The sequence below is a fragment of the Hemibagrus wyckioides genome, linkage group LG11 (genome assembly GCF_019097595.1).
Source record: "Hemibagrus wyckioides isolate EC202008001 linkage group LG11, SWU_Hwy_1.0, whole genome shotgun sequence".
NCBI lineage: Eukaryota > Metazoa > Chordata > Actinopteri > Siluriformes > Bagridae > Hemibagrus > Hemibagrus wyckioides.
Window position 1 is genome coordinate 17,453,047 of NC_080720.1, and position 14,719 is coordinate 17,467,765.

General features: G+C 37.0%; 1 protein-coding gene across 4 annotated transcripts in view; it reads left to right on the top strand.

Moving 5' to 3' along the window:
• The window catches only part of LOC131361981 (membrane-associated guanylate kinase, WW and PDZ domain-containing protein 3), a 109,108-nt gene that overhangs the window by 86,069 nt on the left and 8,320 nt on the right, over positions 1 to 14,719 (top strand). For 2 of the 4 annotated variants that reach the window (XM_058403648.1, XM_058403645.1), the window contains exons 6-16: positions 2,455 to 2,534; positions 4,100 to 4,157; positions 4,687 to 4,799; positions 6,728 to 6,922; positions 8,302 to 8,925; positions 11,748 to 11,779; positions 11,908 to 12,076; positions 12,402 to 12,499; positions 12,626 to 12,818; positions 13,517 to 13,702; positions 14,503 to 14,688. In XM_058403648.1, coding sequence (XP_058259631.1) covers positions 2,455 to 2,534; positions 4,100 to 4,157; positions 4,687 to 4,799; positions 6,728 to 6,922; positions 8,302 to 8,925; positions 11,748 to 11,779; positions 11,908 to 12,076; positions 12,402 to 12,499; positions 12,626 to 12,818; positions 13,517 to 13,702; positions 14,503 to 14,688 — 1,934 coding nt within the window. The remainder of the gene's footprint in view (positions 1 to 2,454; positions 2,535 to 4,099; positions 4,158 to 4,686; positions 4,800 to 6,727; positions 6,923 to 8,301; positions 8,926 to 11,747; positions 11,780 to 11,907; positions 12,077 to 12,401; positions 12,500 to 12,625; positions 12,819 to 13,516; positions 13,703 to 14,502; positions 14,689 to 14,719) is intronic. The other 2 variants (XM_058403646.1, XM_058403647.1) reach the window with 2 other exon arrangements.

Genomic DNA, 14,719 nt, shown 5'->3' on the forward strand with positions numbered 1-14,719 from the left:
TACGCGCAAAGGTCCATTATACAGTTGCGCTTTTGTGTACTTTTTAGTGGATCTTGTCTTTGATGAGAACAGCAGAGAGCAGCAGAGTAGCAGTCAGTGAGCATGCAGGAGTAAATTTAGCCCACATTGTGGCCCAGATGTTCTCTAATGAATAGAGAGAGTGATGTGTGTGTGTGTGTGTGTGTGTGTGTGTGTGTGTGTGTATGTGTGTGTGCATGTACATGCGCATAGTCATGAATATTTCAGAATTTCCAACAATTTCCTAAATTATCAACTGCGTTAGTATCAGTGAGCTGCATTAACATGTCGGTGAACATCACACCTCAATCTCTGAACTTCATTAGTGTTGGTAAATTGCTTTACAACATTTTAAAATTTCTGTAAATGTATTAATAATAAATAATTAACAGAAATAATTTGCTATTACACTATAGTAGAGGTACATTTTGATGCATAAATCCGCTCTCGCTTTGATCACACCATAAGCACAAGCAGAGATTTGCATGAGAGAGATTTGCATGACTGGCATCACAATGCAATTCTTGTGCAGAGGATTTGATAGTCTGTCACAGGAGTGTGATAGAGTGTGAGTATTATGATAGTATATGAGTATGAGGAAAGGAAAATAATAGTATCCGAGACAAGTATGCTAGTATGTGTGTGGAGTATTGTATGTGAGGGAGTATGATATAATATAATATAATATAATATAATATAATATAATATAATATAATATAATATAATATAATATAATATAATATAATATAATATAATATAATATAATATAATATAATATAATATAATATAATATAATATAATATAATATGTGAGAGAAGTATGATAGTGTGCCAGTGGAGTTTGTGAGGTGTATGGCATTCAATTCAGTTTTATTTGTTCACTGGTCACTGTCACAAAGCATCTTTATATATATCAATTCAGGATATTAAATTAGATTACATTTGTAAATTTGTGTTTAATGAGCAAGCCAGAGGTGAAAGTGGCAAGAAAAACACCCTAAGACGATTTTGGGAAGAAACCTTGAGAGGAACCAGACTCAAAAGGGAACCCTCATCTGAGTGGCACCAGATTGTGTGATTATGAATCATTTCCCTTCTATAACTGTATTTTATATGGTGGAAAATTCTTTCTGGTTTTTAACTGTTCACTGATGGAGAATTGAGTGCAAAACTGTTCATGGCAATTGCAGTCCTAAAGCTATCATAGCAATTATAGTTTTAAGCCGTTGCAGCAAAACTGCATCCTAGTGGTTTCTAAATGGTACCATCTATTGCAATCTCATTTATCTGTAGGCTGTCCATGTGGGGCCATCCTCAGCAGCAGTGAGTGTTTTCCAAATGAAGCAACTACTCCAACCAGAAGTAGGGCAACAGGATTTATCAGGCAGGTCTGGAGAGTAGAAGAGGTCAGGATCAATTGTATCTCAGGAGTCACATGTGTAACTTGACAAAGAGAAAGAGAGAGAGAGAGAGAAAGAGAGAGAGACAGAAGGAGGGACAGAGAAGGAGAGACACAGATCATTAGTATGCATATTGTTGTGTAATGTTTAAGGACAATGTACATGTGTGCAACGTGCAAACAAGGACAGAATGTCTAAAAGGGAGAGCCAGTAAGTAACACAGACATGATGGCTTCCTGGGACATAATAGTGACATGACCGTATGTGAGAGGAGTGTGATAGTTTATAGGGAAAGCATAACAGTGCATGTGAAAATGTGTGTGAGAGATGATGCTGTGTGTGAGTTTGACAGTGTACAGTATGTGAGCATATATGTTATTGTCTTTCATAGTATTGCCTGTTTTTCTGTTCATTAGTGAAATTTATACACAGTCTTTTCCTTTTTCTTGTCTATAAATACTTCATTGCTTCCTGTGTATTCTTAAACCATCAGCTACTAATTCGGCCGTTAATTCTGGTCAGCTGCATTAACAATTCAGTAAAGAGCTCACTTCAGTGTGTGCATAGGTTTAATGAATGTTATTGCTTTCTAAGATGTAAAGCTGACCATGTTTGGAAAAGATGCTTTTAAAAAATCCAGATTTTTTTTTCTATTTACAATAATACTGGCAGTGGTTCATGCATAGAACTGCTCTTGCTTTAAGGTTTGATCAAAAGATTTGGCACAAGAAGCAATTTGCTTTAGAGATTTGCACAGCAGAATTAGAATTTAGATGATATCATTTTCTTGACAGCAAATCTGACCGTTGGGAGAAAAGAAAGGGAGTATGTAAGGAAACATATTACCACTTATGAGATTGTGTGCATATTGGGGAATATATATAATGTTCTGTTTTCTTTTTTGCTTACTACATACTTTTTTTTCTCTAGGACGTTCACTTGGAATGAATTTATATATATGTTATATTCCAATTTCAAATTGTGTCTCTGTATAAGTCTGTATAGTTTTTATGCACTGATGTCTCTTTGTTCTGCAGTCATAACACAAAATCTACCACGTGGCTGGATCCTCGCCTTGTCAAGAAAGCTAAACCACCTGAAAAGTGTGAGGATGGAGGTAATACTCTCTCCCTCTTTCTCTCCTTTACACATACACACACATGATATATTTACACTTAAACCTAACCTAAACGTCAGTAGGGAATTTTTTTTTCTTTTTTAATTATTATTATTATTCTGGTATAAAACAATATTTTTGTCAGGACTGTATCACTGTGACTTTATCTAATTTGCACAATTTGTTTGTTTTTCTCCTTACGGTATGCTAAAGACTGTAGTTACAAAAAAAGTATCATAAAAATAATTTAGTAAAAATCCAGCTATTGTTATTTTTTATTATAATATTAGCACCATGGAACTGGAAATGTCATGCTAAATGCCATGGTATATACTAAGAACCTTGGTATTTGTGGAAAGTACATAACATTACTATGCATGGACGTGGGGGGGGCATGAGCTGTGAGCTGTGATGTTACAACCCAGTGATAGACAAACATTTTATCTTAACAGAGAATGTGTTTTGATTACGTTACTCATACTGCAACATGATTGAATTCTCTATAGAATCTGTTGGTGTGTTCTCTATAGGATCTGAATATTTATGAGTGTAGCATAATGGATATGTTTAAAATAATGCTATTGTTCTAATAACAGCTCATACACAAGGATGTGTTCAGTGGATGCTTCACATCATCTACATTGTAATTGTTGGCAAACTGTTGTAGTTTAAGAGGCAACCCAATTTATGTAGATCTGTAAACATCTTAGTAAAACACTTCAGTAGAAATAATGACTTACACAGGAACATAAACAAACAAAGTGGTATTCGCGTTAAGACACGCACATGCACTCACACACGCATGCAGACACACACACACACACACACACACACCAGGTCTAACAAGGTAAACCTATTTCTAGAGATTTTAATATTTTTAAGCTTTAAATTGTCTTGTTTTATTGGCATATTATTTTGCTACTTTTAAACATTCATTTCTAAAGTGAAGCACAAAGTATACCACCAAAAGAATAAAAACATTTAAAGCTTAAATAGATTCAAATATATATAGAAATAGATTTATTAATCTTAAATTTGGTTAATTGTAATCTTATTATAAGAAATGGTAGGTAAATATGACAAGATCTATGATATTTTAACCTCCTAAGATGCTGTTTTTTGCCGTCTTTTGACCTTGTGGGGATTTTGCCGGTCACTTTAAAGAAAACAACTTTTAAAAAAGCCGAAAGGTTTCCTTTAAATCACTAAAGTTAAGGTTACAGATGAATTTAGGTAGAGCATAGCATCGGTTAGCTGCATTAATAGTTATGTCAATGGAAGGGCTTCGCAAGGTTAGTAAGACAAATGTGTGTGTGTGTGTGTGTGCGCGCCCGTCTTTAGCCCTTCATAAGGAACAAACCTCCTCACAATGATAGGCTAATGGCACAAAACTGCTACACAAACGCTCACACAGCCACCACTACTACCTTTAATAATAAAACTCTGATATGATAATTAACTCTACAGAACCATGTGTATAAGTTTTTGCACAGCACCCTGTAAGCACAAGCATTTTGTATTTCCATGACTTCTTGCTTAGAAGTTGTTCCTCATCTCTTCCTCAGAGCTTCCATACGGCTGGGAGGAGATTGAGGACGCACAATATGGCACATACTACGTTGAGTAAGTACTCTCAGTCTCCAGCTGTTCAATTCTGTATCACACACACACACACACACACCAGGTAAACCTATTTCTAGAGAATTTAATATTTTTAAGCTTTAAATTGTCTTTTTTTATTGGCAGATTATTTCGCAAGTTTTAAACATTAATTTCTAAAATGAAGCACAAAGTATACCACCAATAGAATAAAAACATTTAAAGTTTAAATATATTCAAATATATATATAGAAATAGATTTATTAATCTTAAATTTGGTTAATTGTAATCTTATTATAAGAAATGGTAGATAAATATGACAAGATCTATGATATTTTAACCTCCTAAGATGCTGTTTTTTTGCCATCTTTTGACCTTGTGGGGATTTTGCTGGTCACTTTAAAGAACACACACACTCACCATTTTATCTATGCAAGTCTTTTTATATACAAGCATTAGGAATACAGTTAGACCTGGTGTGTATGATGTATCCTGGTTGTATATTTTATTTAATCTCCCATGATTCTTTGCTACTTTTTAATCTGTGCTGCAGTCACATAAACCAAAGAACCCAATTTGAGAATCCGGTTGTAGAAGCAAAGAAGAAACTTGCACAAGAGGCTGCAGCTGCAGCACAGAGCCAAAAGGGGGCAGCACCTGCTCCAGGTAAACAACCACTGTCACACAAATACAAGCCCATTGTTCCTGAATGTAAAAAAAGAAAAGGAAATGTTTTTCTGATTTTACATTTTATAAAAAGTAAAAAGAAATATCCCAGAAAGTTAAACATGAAGTCAAAGTTTTTCTTGGCCCAACCATAGAACTTTACAGAACAACTGTGAGGACTGTGAAATAGGATAATACACAGATTTAAAAGCAAAGGGTGTTTTTTTTTTTTTCATTTATTTTCCCTCTCCTACACACAAACATATTTTTTGCTTATTTTCACAGAGGGTGCCAGAAATTCTTGTATTAAGTGTAGCTTCATTTTTGCTCATGAACGTGATATGTTTAGTGAAGTGATTAACATGAAATATTTATCAGACAGACTGTTAATGGTGTCATCAATACACATCATAAGCCTATGGTAAGGAAAAAAGAAATGTAATTTGTATCACTGACCCGTATATGATAGTGACGGAACATCTTTGAAATCAGACTTGCTATATATGTTGGTGATATAAATTACATTTCTTGCTTTTTGTCCTCACTATATGTGTATGATGTGTTAAGAACTGACTAATAGGAAGCCCCATTACATATACCTCATTCTTGCACCATCTTCGCTGCCCGTGCTTTTACGCTCTTACCTCATCTTGTTCCTACTTGTCAGGAATCTTACTCAGACAGGAATCTTACTACTCACACACAGTAGGCTGCTTTGCCCAAATGAACACATCAAGCTTTGCTCAGCATTCATTGTTTTCATTGCACTCCCACTGTGGTGACTTTAAGTCATGATTTTCCACTTATACAGCATTTATCACAGGGCTGTCTAGTTGGAAAACGGAAATGTCGGAAGGAAATGTCACAATAATAGAATCACCCTTCCTGATATAATGCTAACTGCTGAAAATAAAAGATAGATAGAAGAAACTTCATGAGAAATAAAATAAAGAATTTTTTTTCCATTCCCATGCCAGATTGTTTACTGAAATTCCCCAGGTCATAAAAAAAGAGAGCTGTTTGTAGGTGGTTCTCATAAAAAAATCTGTTTTTCCATTGATAAAAATCTGTAGCTCGAACAACTTTGCAACGTTGTTTTGGTTTTGGTTCTGTTTCCACCATTGCCATGACACTGGTCAATTACCCATTGTGTTCACATGTTTTGTATAAGTGCTTGGGATTTGTTTGTCTACCAAGTCTGGATTCACTGTGCTTTATATTCTTGTTCATTGCCTCATCTGGTATGGATTATACTAGGTTGACATTGTCTGCATATCCTCGTGCAATGGTCTCTGAATATGAATCCTGGATTATTACCACAAATACTACAGTAGCATTACATTATGTTATATTTGTATACCATTAATTAGCTACATTAATAATTATGTCAAATGGAAGGCCCTCATAAGGATAGCAAAACAAGTGTGTGTGTGTCTGTGTGTGTGTGTGTGTGTGTGTGTGTGTGAGAGAGAGAGAGAGAGAGAGAGAGGGTGAGAGAGAGAGAGAAAGAGAGAATAAATAATTTCTTAAAAGTGGTTCTTTAAACACATTTTAAAAACACTACTAGCTAATATGAGAAGCAAATAGAAATGGCAGTATTTGGGGATTCAGGCTGCCTGTTTGGGGCTGTGTGGCTGGTAATGAATGATCTCATTTGCAGTGTCATAAAGCCAAGTGTTATAATGGATTTGTTTATAACACCAGCTGGGTGAAGCACTTTGTTTGTTTAATTATAGGTCAGTCAAGCATAAAAAAGCTATCATAGGGAGTCAGAGTTTTCTAATGCTTCTCACTCTCTCTGATTTTTCTCTGCTTCTGTTTAGCTAAGCTATAAAAAATGTTATTGTCCTGTCACAAATCATCATATCAGAAAATATACAACTAGGAAAGGAAGATTTGAATGGATTTCTATCCAATTATATTTCTAGGTGGTGAAGGGGGAACTCCAGGATTCACTCGTGACCCCACTCAGCTGAAGGGCGAGTTATATCACACGGCTTTGAAAAAAAGTGCTCAGGGTTTTGGCTTCACCATAATCGGAGGAGACCGATCTGATGAGTTCTTGCAGGTGAAGAATGTCCTGGCAGATGGACCAGCTGCACAAGACAACAAGATGGCCTCTGGTGAGGGAGAACACTTTTTGCTAAAGAAATATCTTATTGCATTTAAGCATATCTTTTGGCTAGCTAGCTTTTGGCAAATAACAAGGACAAAAATTTTCTGCGCAAGGAATGAAAAACCTGTTCATTCAGAAAACACATGTCAAATCTGTCAATATATTTTAAATATGTGGTTATGTAACGCTGGTTATAATGTACAGCTATTACATTCACAACATTTGATAGATGCTCTTATCCAGATTTATCTTACATTTATCTTCTTTATAGAACTAAACAATTCAGGTTCAATGGCCTTGCAGTGGCAGCACTGGGATTTGAACTCTTGCCTGATCTGACCTTCCTGTCAGTGGTCAAACATCTTAACCACTTCCCCACTCTAACAGAAAACATAAGTGTTTTGGATAATAGAAAATATAAGAGAGAGTGTCTTACCAAAACTGTTCTTAGAGTAATACATATAAAAGCAATTTTAGTTACATTTCCTGAAGTTTTGTGTCCATAAACCATCAGATCCACGCAACTACATAATAATATAAACTACCAATGCTGTCCAAGTTTAAAAATACCATTCTACATAGCTATGTCTTTTCGTGTAAATATTTATTGACTGCCCCTACAACTGCCTTTTGACTCTTATTAGTAACTTATTTTCTGTAGTTGTTGAAAAGATTTGCTTGTGCAAATATAACCAAATGTCTGTGGACAAATAACAGTCACATGTATATGTGGGTTTTCCCCAATCTGTTGCCACAAAGTTGAAAGCACACAATTATATAGAATGTACTTGCAAGCTGTAGCATTACAATTTCCAATAATAATATTTATTGGATGGCCCAAATAAATTGGCCCAAATATGTTCTAGGCTGCCCCTGAAAGGTCCCTAAAGACAAGGGTGGAGTGGAAAATCCTGAAAGGCCTTTACTCACTCATGTCATGCACTGATCACTCATTGACTGTGTGTGCCAGGCTTCCTGCCCAACATCTGTGTCTGACTAATATACTCCACAGTGGTATTTCCATAGCCACACTCCACAATCTAGTAGAAAGCCTTCCTAGAAGAGTGGAAGTTGTTATAGCAGCAAAGTTAGAACCAAATTTGGAATTAGATGCAAGCAGCACATATGTGTATGATGGTCAAGTGTCCACATACTTTTGGCCATACAATGTACAATTTGTGTATATGGAAAATAGGTTTAAAACTTTCCCCACTGAAATAATCCTTAAAACCAGTAGTACTAATGAATGAAAGCAATACAGCAATAAATAATAAGTAATAATAATAAATAAATAAATTCAATGTTTATTTTTATTTTATTTTTTTACATATAATTTCTTTCTTTCTGAAGTCTTCAATAGATCTTATTCAATCCTCTTTTTTTCAGGTGATGTAATTGTGGAGATCAATGGCACACTGGTCCTTGGTAAGACCCACAATGATGTGGTGCAGATGTTCCAGTGCATCCCCATTAGCCAGTATGTGGATATGGTCTTGTGTCGTGGCTACTCACTGCCTCCAGATGTACAGGATGACAATGAAGAGCTTCCTCCTCCTCCACCTCCTCCTCCCTCAGCTGGTGAAGTGGTAACAGCTGTACCCCTCATCAATGGGCAGCCACTGCTAGTGAAGGGTGATGCTTTGAATGCTTCGTCCCAGGAGCTCCACTACCTCACTACTGATGCCAGTGGGAGGCCTATTGTGGCGGCACTACCCAACATTCCTACTGCTGCTGATGAGAGGCCTGAGGGTGGAATGCTGCAGCCAGAGTTGGTCACTGTGCCTCTCGTGAAAGGCCCAGGTGGGTTTGGATTTGCTATTGCTGACAGTCCACTGGGCCAGAAGGTGAAGATGATCCTGGATGCGCAGTGGTGCCGTGGCCTGCTCAAGGGGGACGTTATCAAGGAGATTAACAGGCAGAATGTGCAGACGTTGAGCCATGCACAGGTGGTGGACATACTCAAGGAGCTGCCTGTGGGAAGTGAGGTCAACCTGCTGGTGCTGCGAGGAGGTGAGGATGGAAAAAGACAGGGAAAGAGAGGGAGGGAACATTTTCAGTGAAAGAAAGTGAAAAGGGAGAAAGAATTTAACCCATAATGTGTTTGTTTTGGGATGAAAAGATTTAAACTATGGCTTATCATGTTTGCTGAATGTCTAATTATACTCTCTCTGCTGTTAGTCCAAATTATTAGATGTTTGATCATGTTACTGCAGAGAGTAACAGTTTGATTTCTAGGTTCTTTGTTTGCTGGTTGTCTTGGTGCTCAGGAAGCACCATACAGAATATACTCTGTGTATACATTCTGCGTATTCTCTGGGGAAAAAAAGCAAAAACTCCTGTCTTACCAATTAGCATACCACCTTCTCCAACTCGTGTTTTTTAAATCTTCACAAAATAAATCAAACCAGCCAGCTCTCTTTCTCATGTATTAAAAAAGCAACTCAAATATTAAAAAATGTCCCTTTCAGACCCTATACACAGATTCCAAAGTCCAATAGTAAGATCATTATTGTCTACTGTATTGTTAAATGTAGATGTCATACCATGATCATGTGTCAAACACAGTTTCTCTAAATAGCTCCTTGCTTGCCAAGATCTTGTATTTGCAGTGATATTAATTTTGTCATACAATGCCTTACATATGTTTGTGGCAAACCATATAAATTCCTATTTACAGTTTGTCAGATAACATGTTGGAGACTTAGCAAGCATGTGGAAAAATGTTGGCCTTTGCATAAAGCATTACATTTTGGCCAACACTTCTCATAAACCTGAGAGCACCATCCCTACAGTGAAATTGCTGTTTATCAATAGTTTTCCACCAATCTGACAGGGCTTGAGCTAATTTTGACAAGAAAAATGGGCAAAAATAACAGGATCCAGATGTGTAAAGCTTATACAGCCATTTCTCAAGCCAAAAGCAGTTCTACCAAGGACTGACCTGGGGTGGGGTGAATACTTATGCAAAAACCCAAATCCATGGCAACAGTTTCAAAGGAATCCATGGCAAAACCTTCCACAATGTCATGCATTTGCACAGCTCATAGCCAATTTGCACTCCCAGGTGGTGGAGAATGTGCTCTAAAGTTTTTTTTTTCCAGTATATTGACAGTGAATGTGGATTACGTTTTTCCTCAGTTCTTTAATCATTTCAACTCATCTGCTCAACTCTTTACACATGCTTTACGCATAATTTATAATTCAGACGTTTTCCTTTAAAGGCTCTACAAAATGGTGACTGTTATGGTTCCTGAATGTCTGGGATGTTGTATAGTGATGCAGAGTTTCATCAGCATTTTCTCCTGACCTTTTTCAGCTGTATTCAGGCAGTGACCCACAGCAGCACAGCTGAAACATGAACCTAAATTCTAGCTACAGGATGCATCACTAACCAGCTCCTGGGAGTTTGATTAGTAGAGTATTACCGCAAGTCCAGGCTCACAGCCCAGAGTATGCTAATAAGTTCCATCAGAGGGAGAAGAGGGACATGAGAGAGACTGGTTAAGAAACTGGTATGTTTGGAAAGACAGATAGGTGGGGAAAGGGACTAAGAAAGAAGACCAGGGTAAAGCGAGGAAAGAGAGTTAAATCTTGAATTATTTCCTTTGCCCCTTTTTATTCAGAGAGAAAGAAAGTCACTGTGTGAAGATTTCTTTGCCTTTTTAATACTAAGCATATAAGTTAGATTTTGTTAATTCATGTGTTCCATCTACTTGAGTGACAGTCACATATTAATGTTAGAACTAGATGGCTCAAATCAGTAGGATTTTAGGCCATGTTCTCCTCTCGCTGGAACCACATCCTACTCATCACTTTCCATCTCTCTCTTCCTTTTATGTACATGTGCTCTATCCATCTTTAATATGTCTTAGATGAAATATGCTTTTCAACTCAGCTTTCAGATCTCTTCATGGTCTTGCCTGCCATTTGTTTCACCAGGAGCTATTGGCTCATCTTTCTCGGGAAATGTGGTTAATGCTGACATTTCTCTTCTTTTTTTATTTATTTCTTCCAGTATTGATAGTGTCTGTTTGGATTGCTGTTTTGCTGAGGATTGCTACACTAAGTCTAGAAACAGAAAGATGTCTTTTAAATCTGCCCAGCAAACCTGCACATTTACAAAAAAATTCTAAATGTGTTTAAAAGTTTAAGTGTTTCTCTTAGTGGTACTTCAGATCCCAACAGATCTTTCTGTCTTCTTAGCTCTATCACTGCCTTTTAAGTGGGGCTGGTTTAAGATCTTTTTTTTTTTCTGGATTTAGTCTGGATGGAATACATCTCAAACTTGGCAAACCTTGGCAATGATTTGAGTTTGTGAGTTGAGTTATAGATATTGTAGGCCAGTGTGTAAATTTGGGAAACATACCTTTAAACGTTATATGAAGTACTACATAGAAATGTTTTCAGACTATTGCATGAATGTAGTAGATGTAAATATGTAGTCCACAATGGATCGTTTTATAAGCCAAGTGTACACATATGTTAACTTCTAAGGAATTTCGATCCACTTCCTGGTATGTGTAATGGATATGCTGAATTACCCCTAGGTGTGAGTGAGTGTATGAATGTGTGTATGCATGTGCTGTTTGACCTAATGTGACCCTGACCAGAAAGAAATGGTTACTGAAGATGACTGAATGACTGACTGACTCATTAAATGAATGAATGAATGGATGAATGAATGATGTGTGTAATTACATAATTAATTTAACAAATTTAACTGATAACAGATTTAAAATGGATACCACACTCTCGTTTTATTCTTATATCACTTTAAGCTTTAAGTTTCTTTTCCTTTCTCACCATCATCTACTTATCTTTCATGTCTGTAGGTCAGACTTCACCAGTAAAAAGTCTTAGACCTGTGAGTATGCTAATACTTTTTTTTTTTTTACCGACATTTAAAACCTCAGGGCTCTAGTTGTCAGTATGGAAAGAGGAAAGTATGTTAACTTGCCTTAAAAGAATGTGCTTTCAACTTGTGCTCTACAGAGACAGGAAATAAGTGCCAGCCTAGAGACTTTGGACCAGTGCCATGATGTCGGAGCCCCCCAAGCGCTAACTTATTATTCAAGCACATTGCCCAGTAGCTCCCCGAGACGAGATGTCACCCTCCGCCAGTGCAAGCCCAAGGGCCCTGTACATGAGTCTGGACAGAGAGGTATGCAAGTGATGGGGTACTTCTTCTTTTTCTTCCTCTTAGTAGAAGTAGTAGTAGTAGTAGTAGAAGTAGTAGTTACATTGTTCTATTTATAAGTCACTGAAATTAAACAGTCATTTTATTAAACATTTTATAAAAACCTTTTTTAATATTTTATGAATTATGAGTTGTAAAGAAACAGCATACAAAGAATTGGTTAAGTTATAAAAAATATAGTACCTTATAGCTAATGTGATACCCTAATGATTAATATCACATACTGAAGATTGACTTCACTATGTTATGCATATTAAGTCAGTGTTTGTTGTTATTCATGGTTTCTCAGCAGTGCCTCAGTATAAAGAGCTGGATGTGTTTATAAAGCGAGATCAAGAGACAGGATTTGGCTTCCGGGTGCTCGGAGGAGAAGGGCCTGAGCAGCCAGTAAATTTTTTTTTCTGATCTTTCACTTACTGTATTGACCTGACTGCCATTTACTAATTGATGTACTTTTATGGTGACCTATGATGTCAACATGATGTTCATTGCTGTAAATGCTTTTTTCCTAAGGTATACATTGGTGCCATCATAGCCCAGGGAGCAGCAGAGAAAGATGGTCGTCTGCGAGCAGGGGATGAGCTAATGGCCATTGATGGTATCACAGTAAGGGGCAAATCCCACAAGCAAGTTCTGGATCTGATGACCAATGCAGCTCGCAATGGACAGGTGCTCCTGACTGTGCGGCGCAAAGTCATCTACAGGGGTGAGTTTCAACCCTCATGTTCTCTTTACTACTTTGTGATTGGTGTTTTTTTTTTTAAATACACCCCACACTGATTTTTTTTTATATTGAACAATGTTCTTTAATCAAGATTGTTGTGTTCTTTGTTTTTGTTTCTTTTTGTTGCCACCTTTTTCCTGGTTGCTGGGCCTGTGTTTTCAATCCATTCTCTACCATGTTCTGATTGTTTTTCCTCTCCTTGTTTTTCCCAGCATGTGCACAGAAATCTTAGCAGTGCACTTGGCCTTCCTTTTCCTTCCGGCTTTCGTAATATACTGTTTGCTATTTTTTCACATCTCTCAGCTATTTTAAGTGCTACCAAATGATATGAAGTAATAATTCTGCTTACTTCAACACTTATTATTATGTCCTCTGAATCTCCTCTGACCCTCTCACCCTCCAAGCTGCTTCTCCAAAATTTTTTATATCCACAATGATGTAATGATCACATTTAAAAATTTAGTTTGTAGCTAATAAACACAAATGTGCTACATGGTCTACATGCAAATATCAAACATGTGTTCTGTGTTGTTCATCAATGACTGTAGTGTTTTCCCACTGAACAATGTCTGAGATTCTTAATGAGACCATCAAGATTTATTTTTTTTTAGTTATTTTGTCATCAGAAATGCAACTGTAAATTAGAACTGCAACCTAAAGCATCCATGTGTCCTTCACAGATATATCTGATGATGAAGGGGCACAAAACCTGGCTCCGGTATTAATGAATGGTTCTCCAAAAACACCACGGATTCAAGTCCCAAGTGTCTTGGACCATAATATGATGGATATTACACTCCATCGCAAAGACAACGAAGGCTTTGGCTTTGTCATACTCACTTCCAAAAGCAAACCCCCACCTGGAGGCAAGTAAAGAATAAATTGAACAACACACCTGTGAACATGTGCAGTTTAACTTTCTTCAGTGATTGAAAACATGTTGCATATTACATAACCTATTATAGGTACCTGTTTAGCTGTGTGTTTACTGCATTCTTGGGTATTATCTGTAATATAATGTCTTCTTTATAGGTTATGCAAACTAACTAGGTGTAAAATTGTATTATTTAAATATTTTTTTTAATTTAACATGTATTAAATTACACTATAAGGCCAAAAGTAAGACACCTGACCATCACACCCATATATACTTGCTGAACACCCCATTCCTGCATGGAGTAGGGATGTGGGGATTTCATTCATACACAAGAACATTGGTGAAGTTGGGCACTGATGTTAGGTGAGAAGGCATGGGCTGCTTTTAAGTTCAGGCATTTGAACTAAAACACACTTGAGTCTCTTGAGTTCTTCCACTCCAAACCTTTATGCTCATTGGCATTGTCATGCTGGAACAGGCTTGTTTCAGTGAATGTAAATTGAAATGCTACAGCATACAGAGACATTCTAGACAATTGTGTGCTTTCAATTTTATGGCAAAAGTTTGGACAAGACGCATACATGGGTGTGATGGTCAAGTGACCACAAACCTTTGGCAACATAGTGTAGGAACTGTCCTGTCATTATTCTGGTCCTATGGTTACACCCATGATAACACTGACTTCTATGTCTCCTATGTGTATGGGTCACTTGCATATTGTACCAACCCTAACCTACTCCAAACAACCATAAACCTTCATTAACTAGGTGTGTGTGTGATGGTTTTCAGTAATCCCTCATAAGATTGGTCGAATCATTGAGGGCAGTCCAGCTGACAGATGCTGTCTGTTAAGTGTGGGTGACCGTATCTCTGCTGTTAATGGCCGCTCCATTATCGAGCTCTCTCATAGCGACATTGTGCAGCTTATTAAAGATGCTGGCAATGCTGTCACACTCTCTGTAGTTCCTGAGGATGGTGAGTAAGCACTCAGTAAGCAAAGACAGAC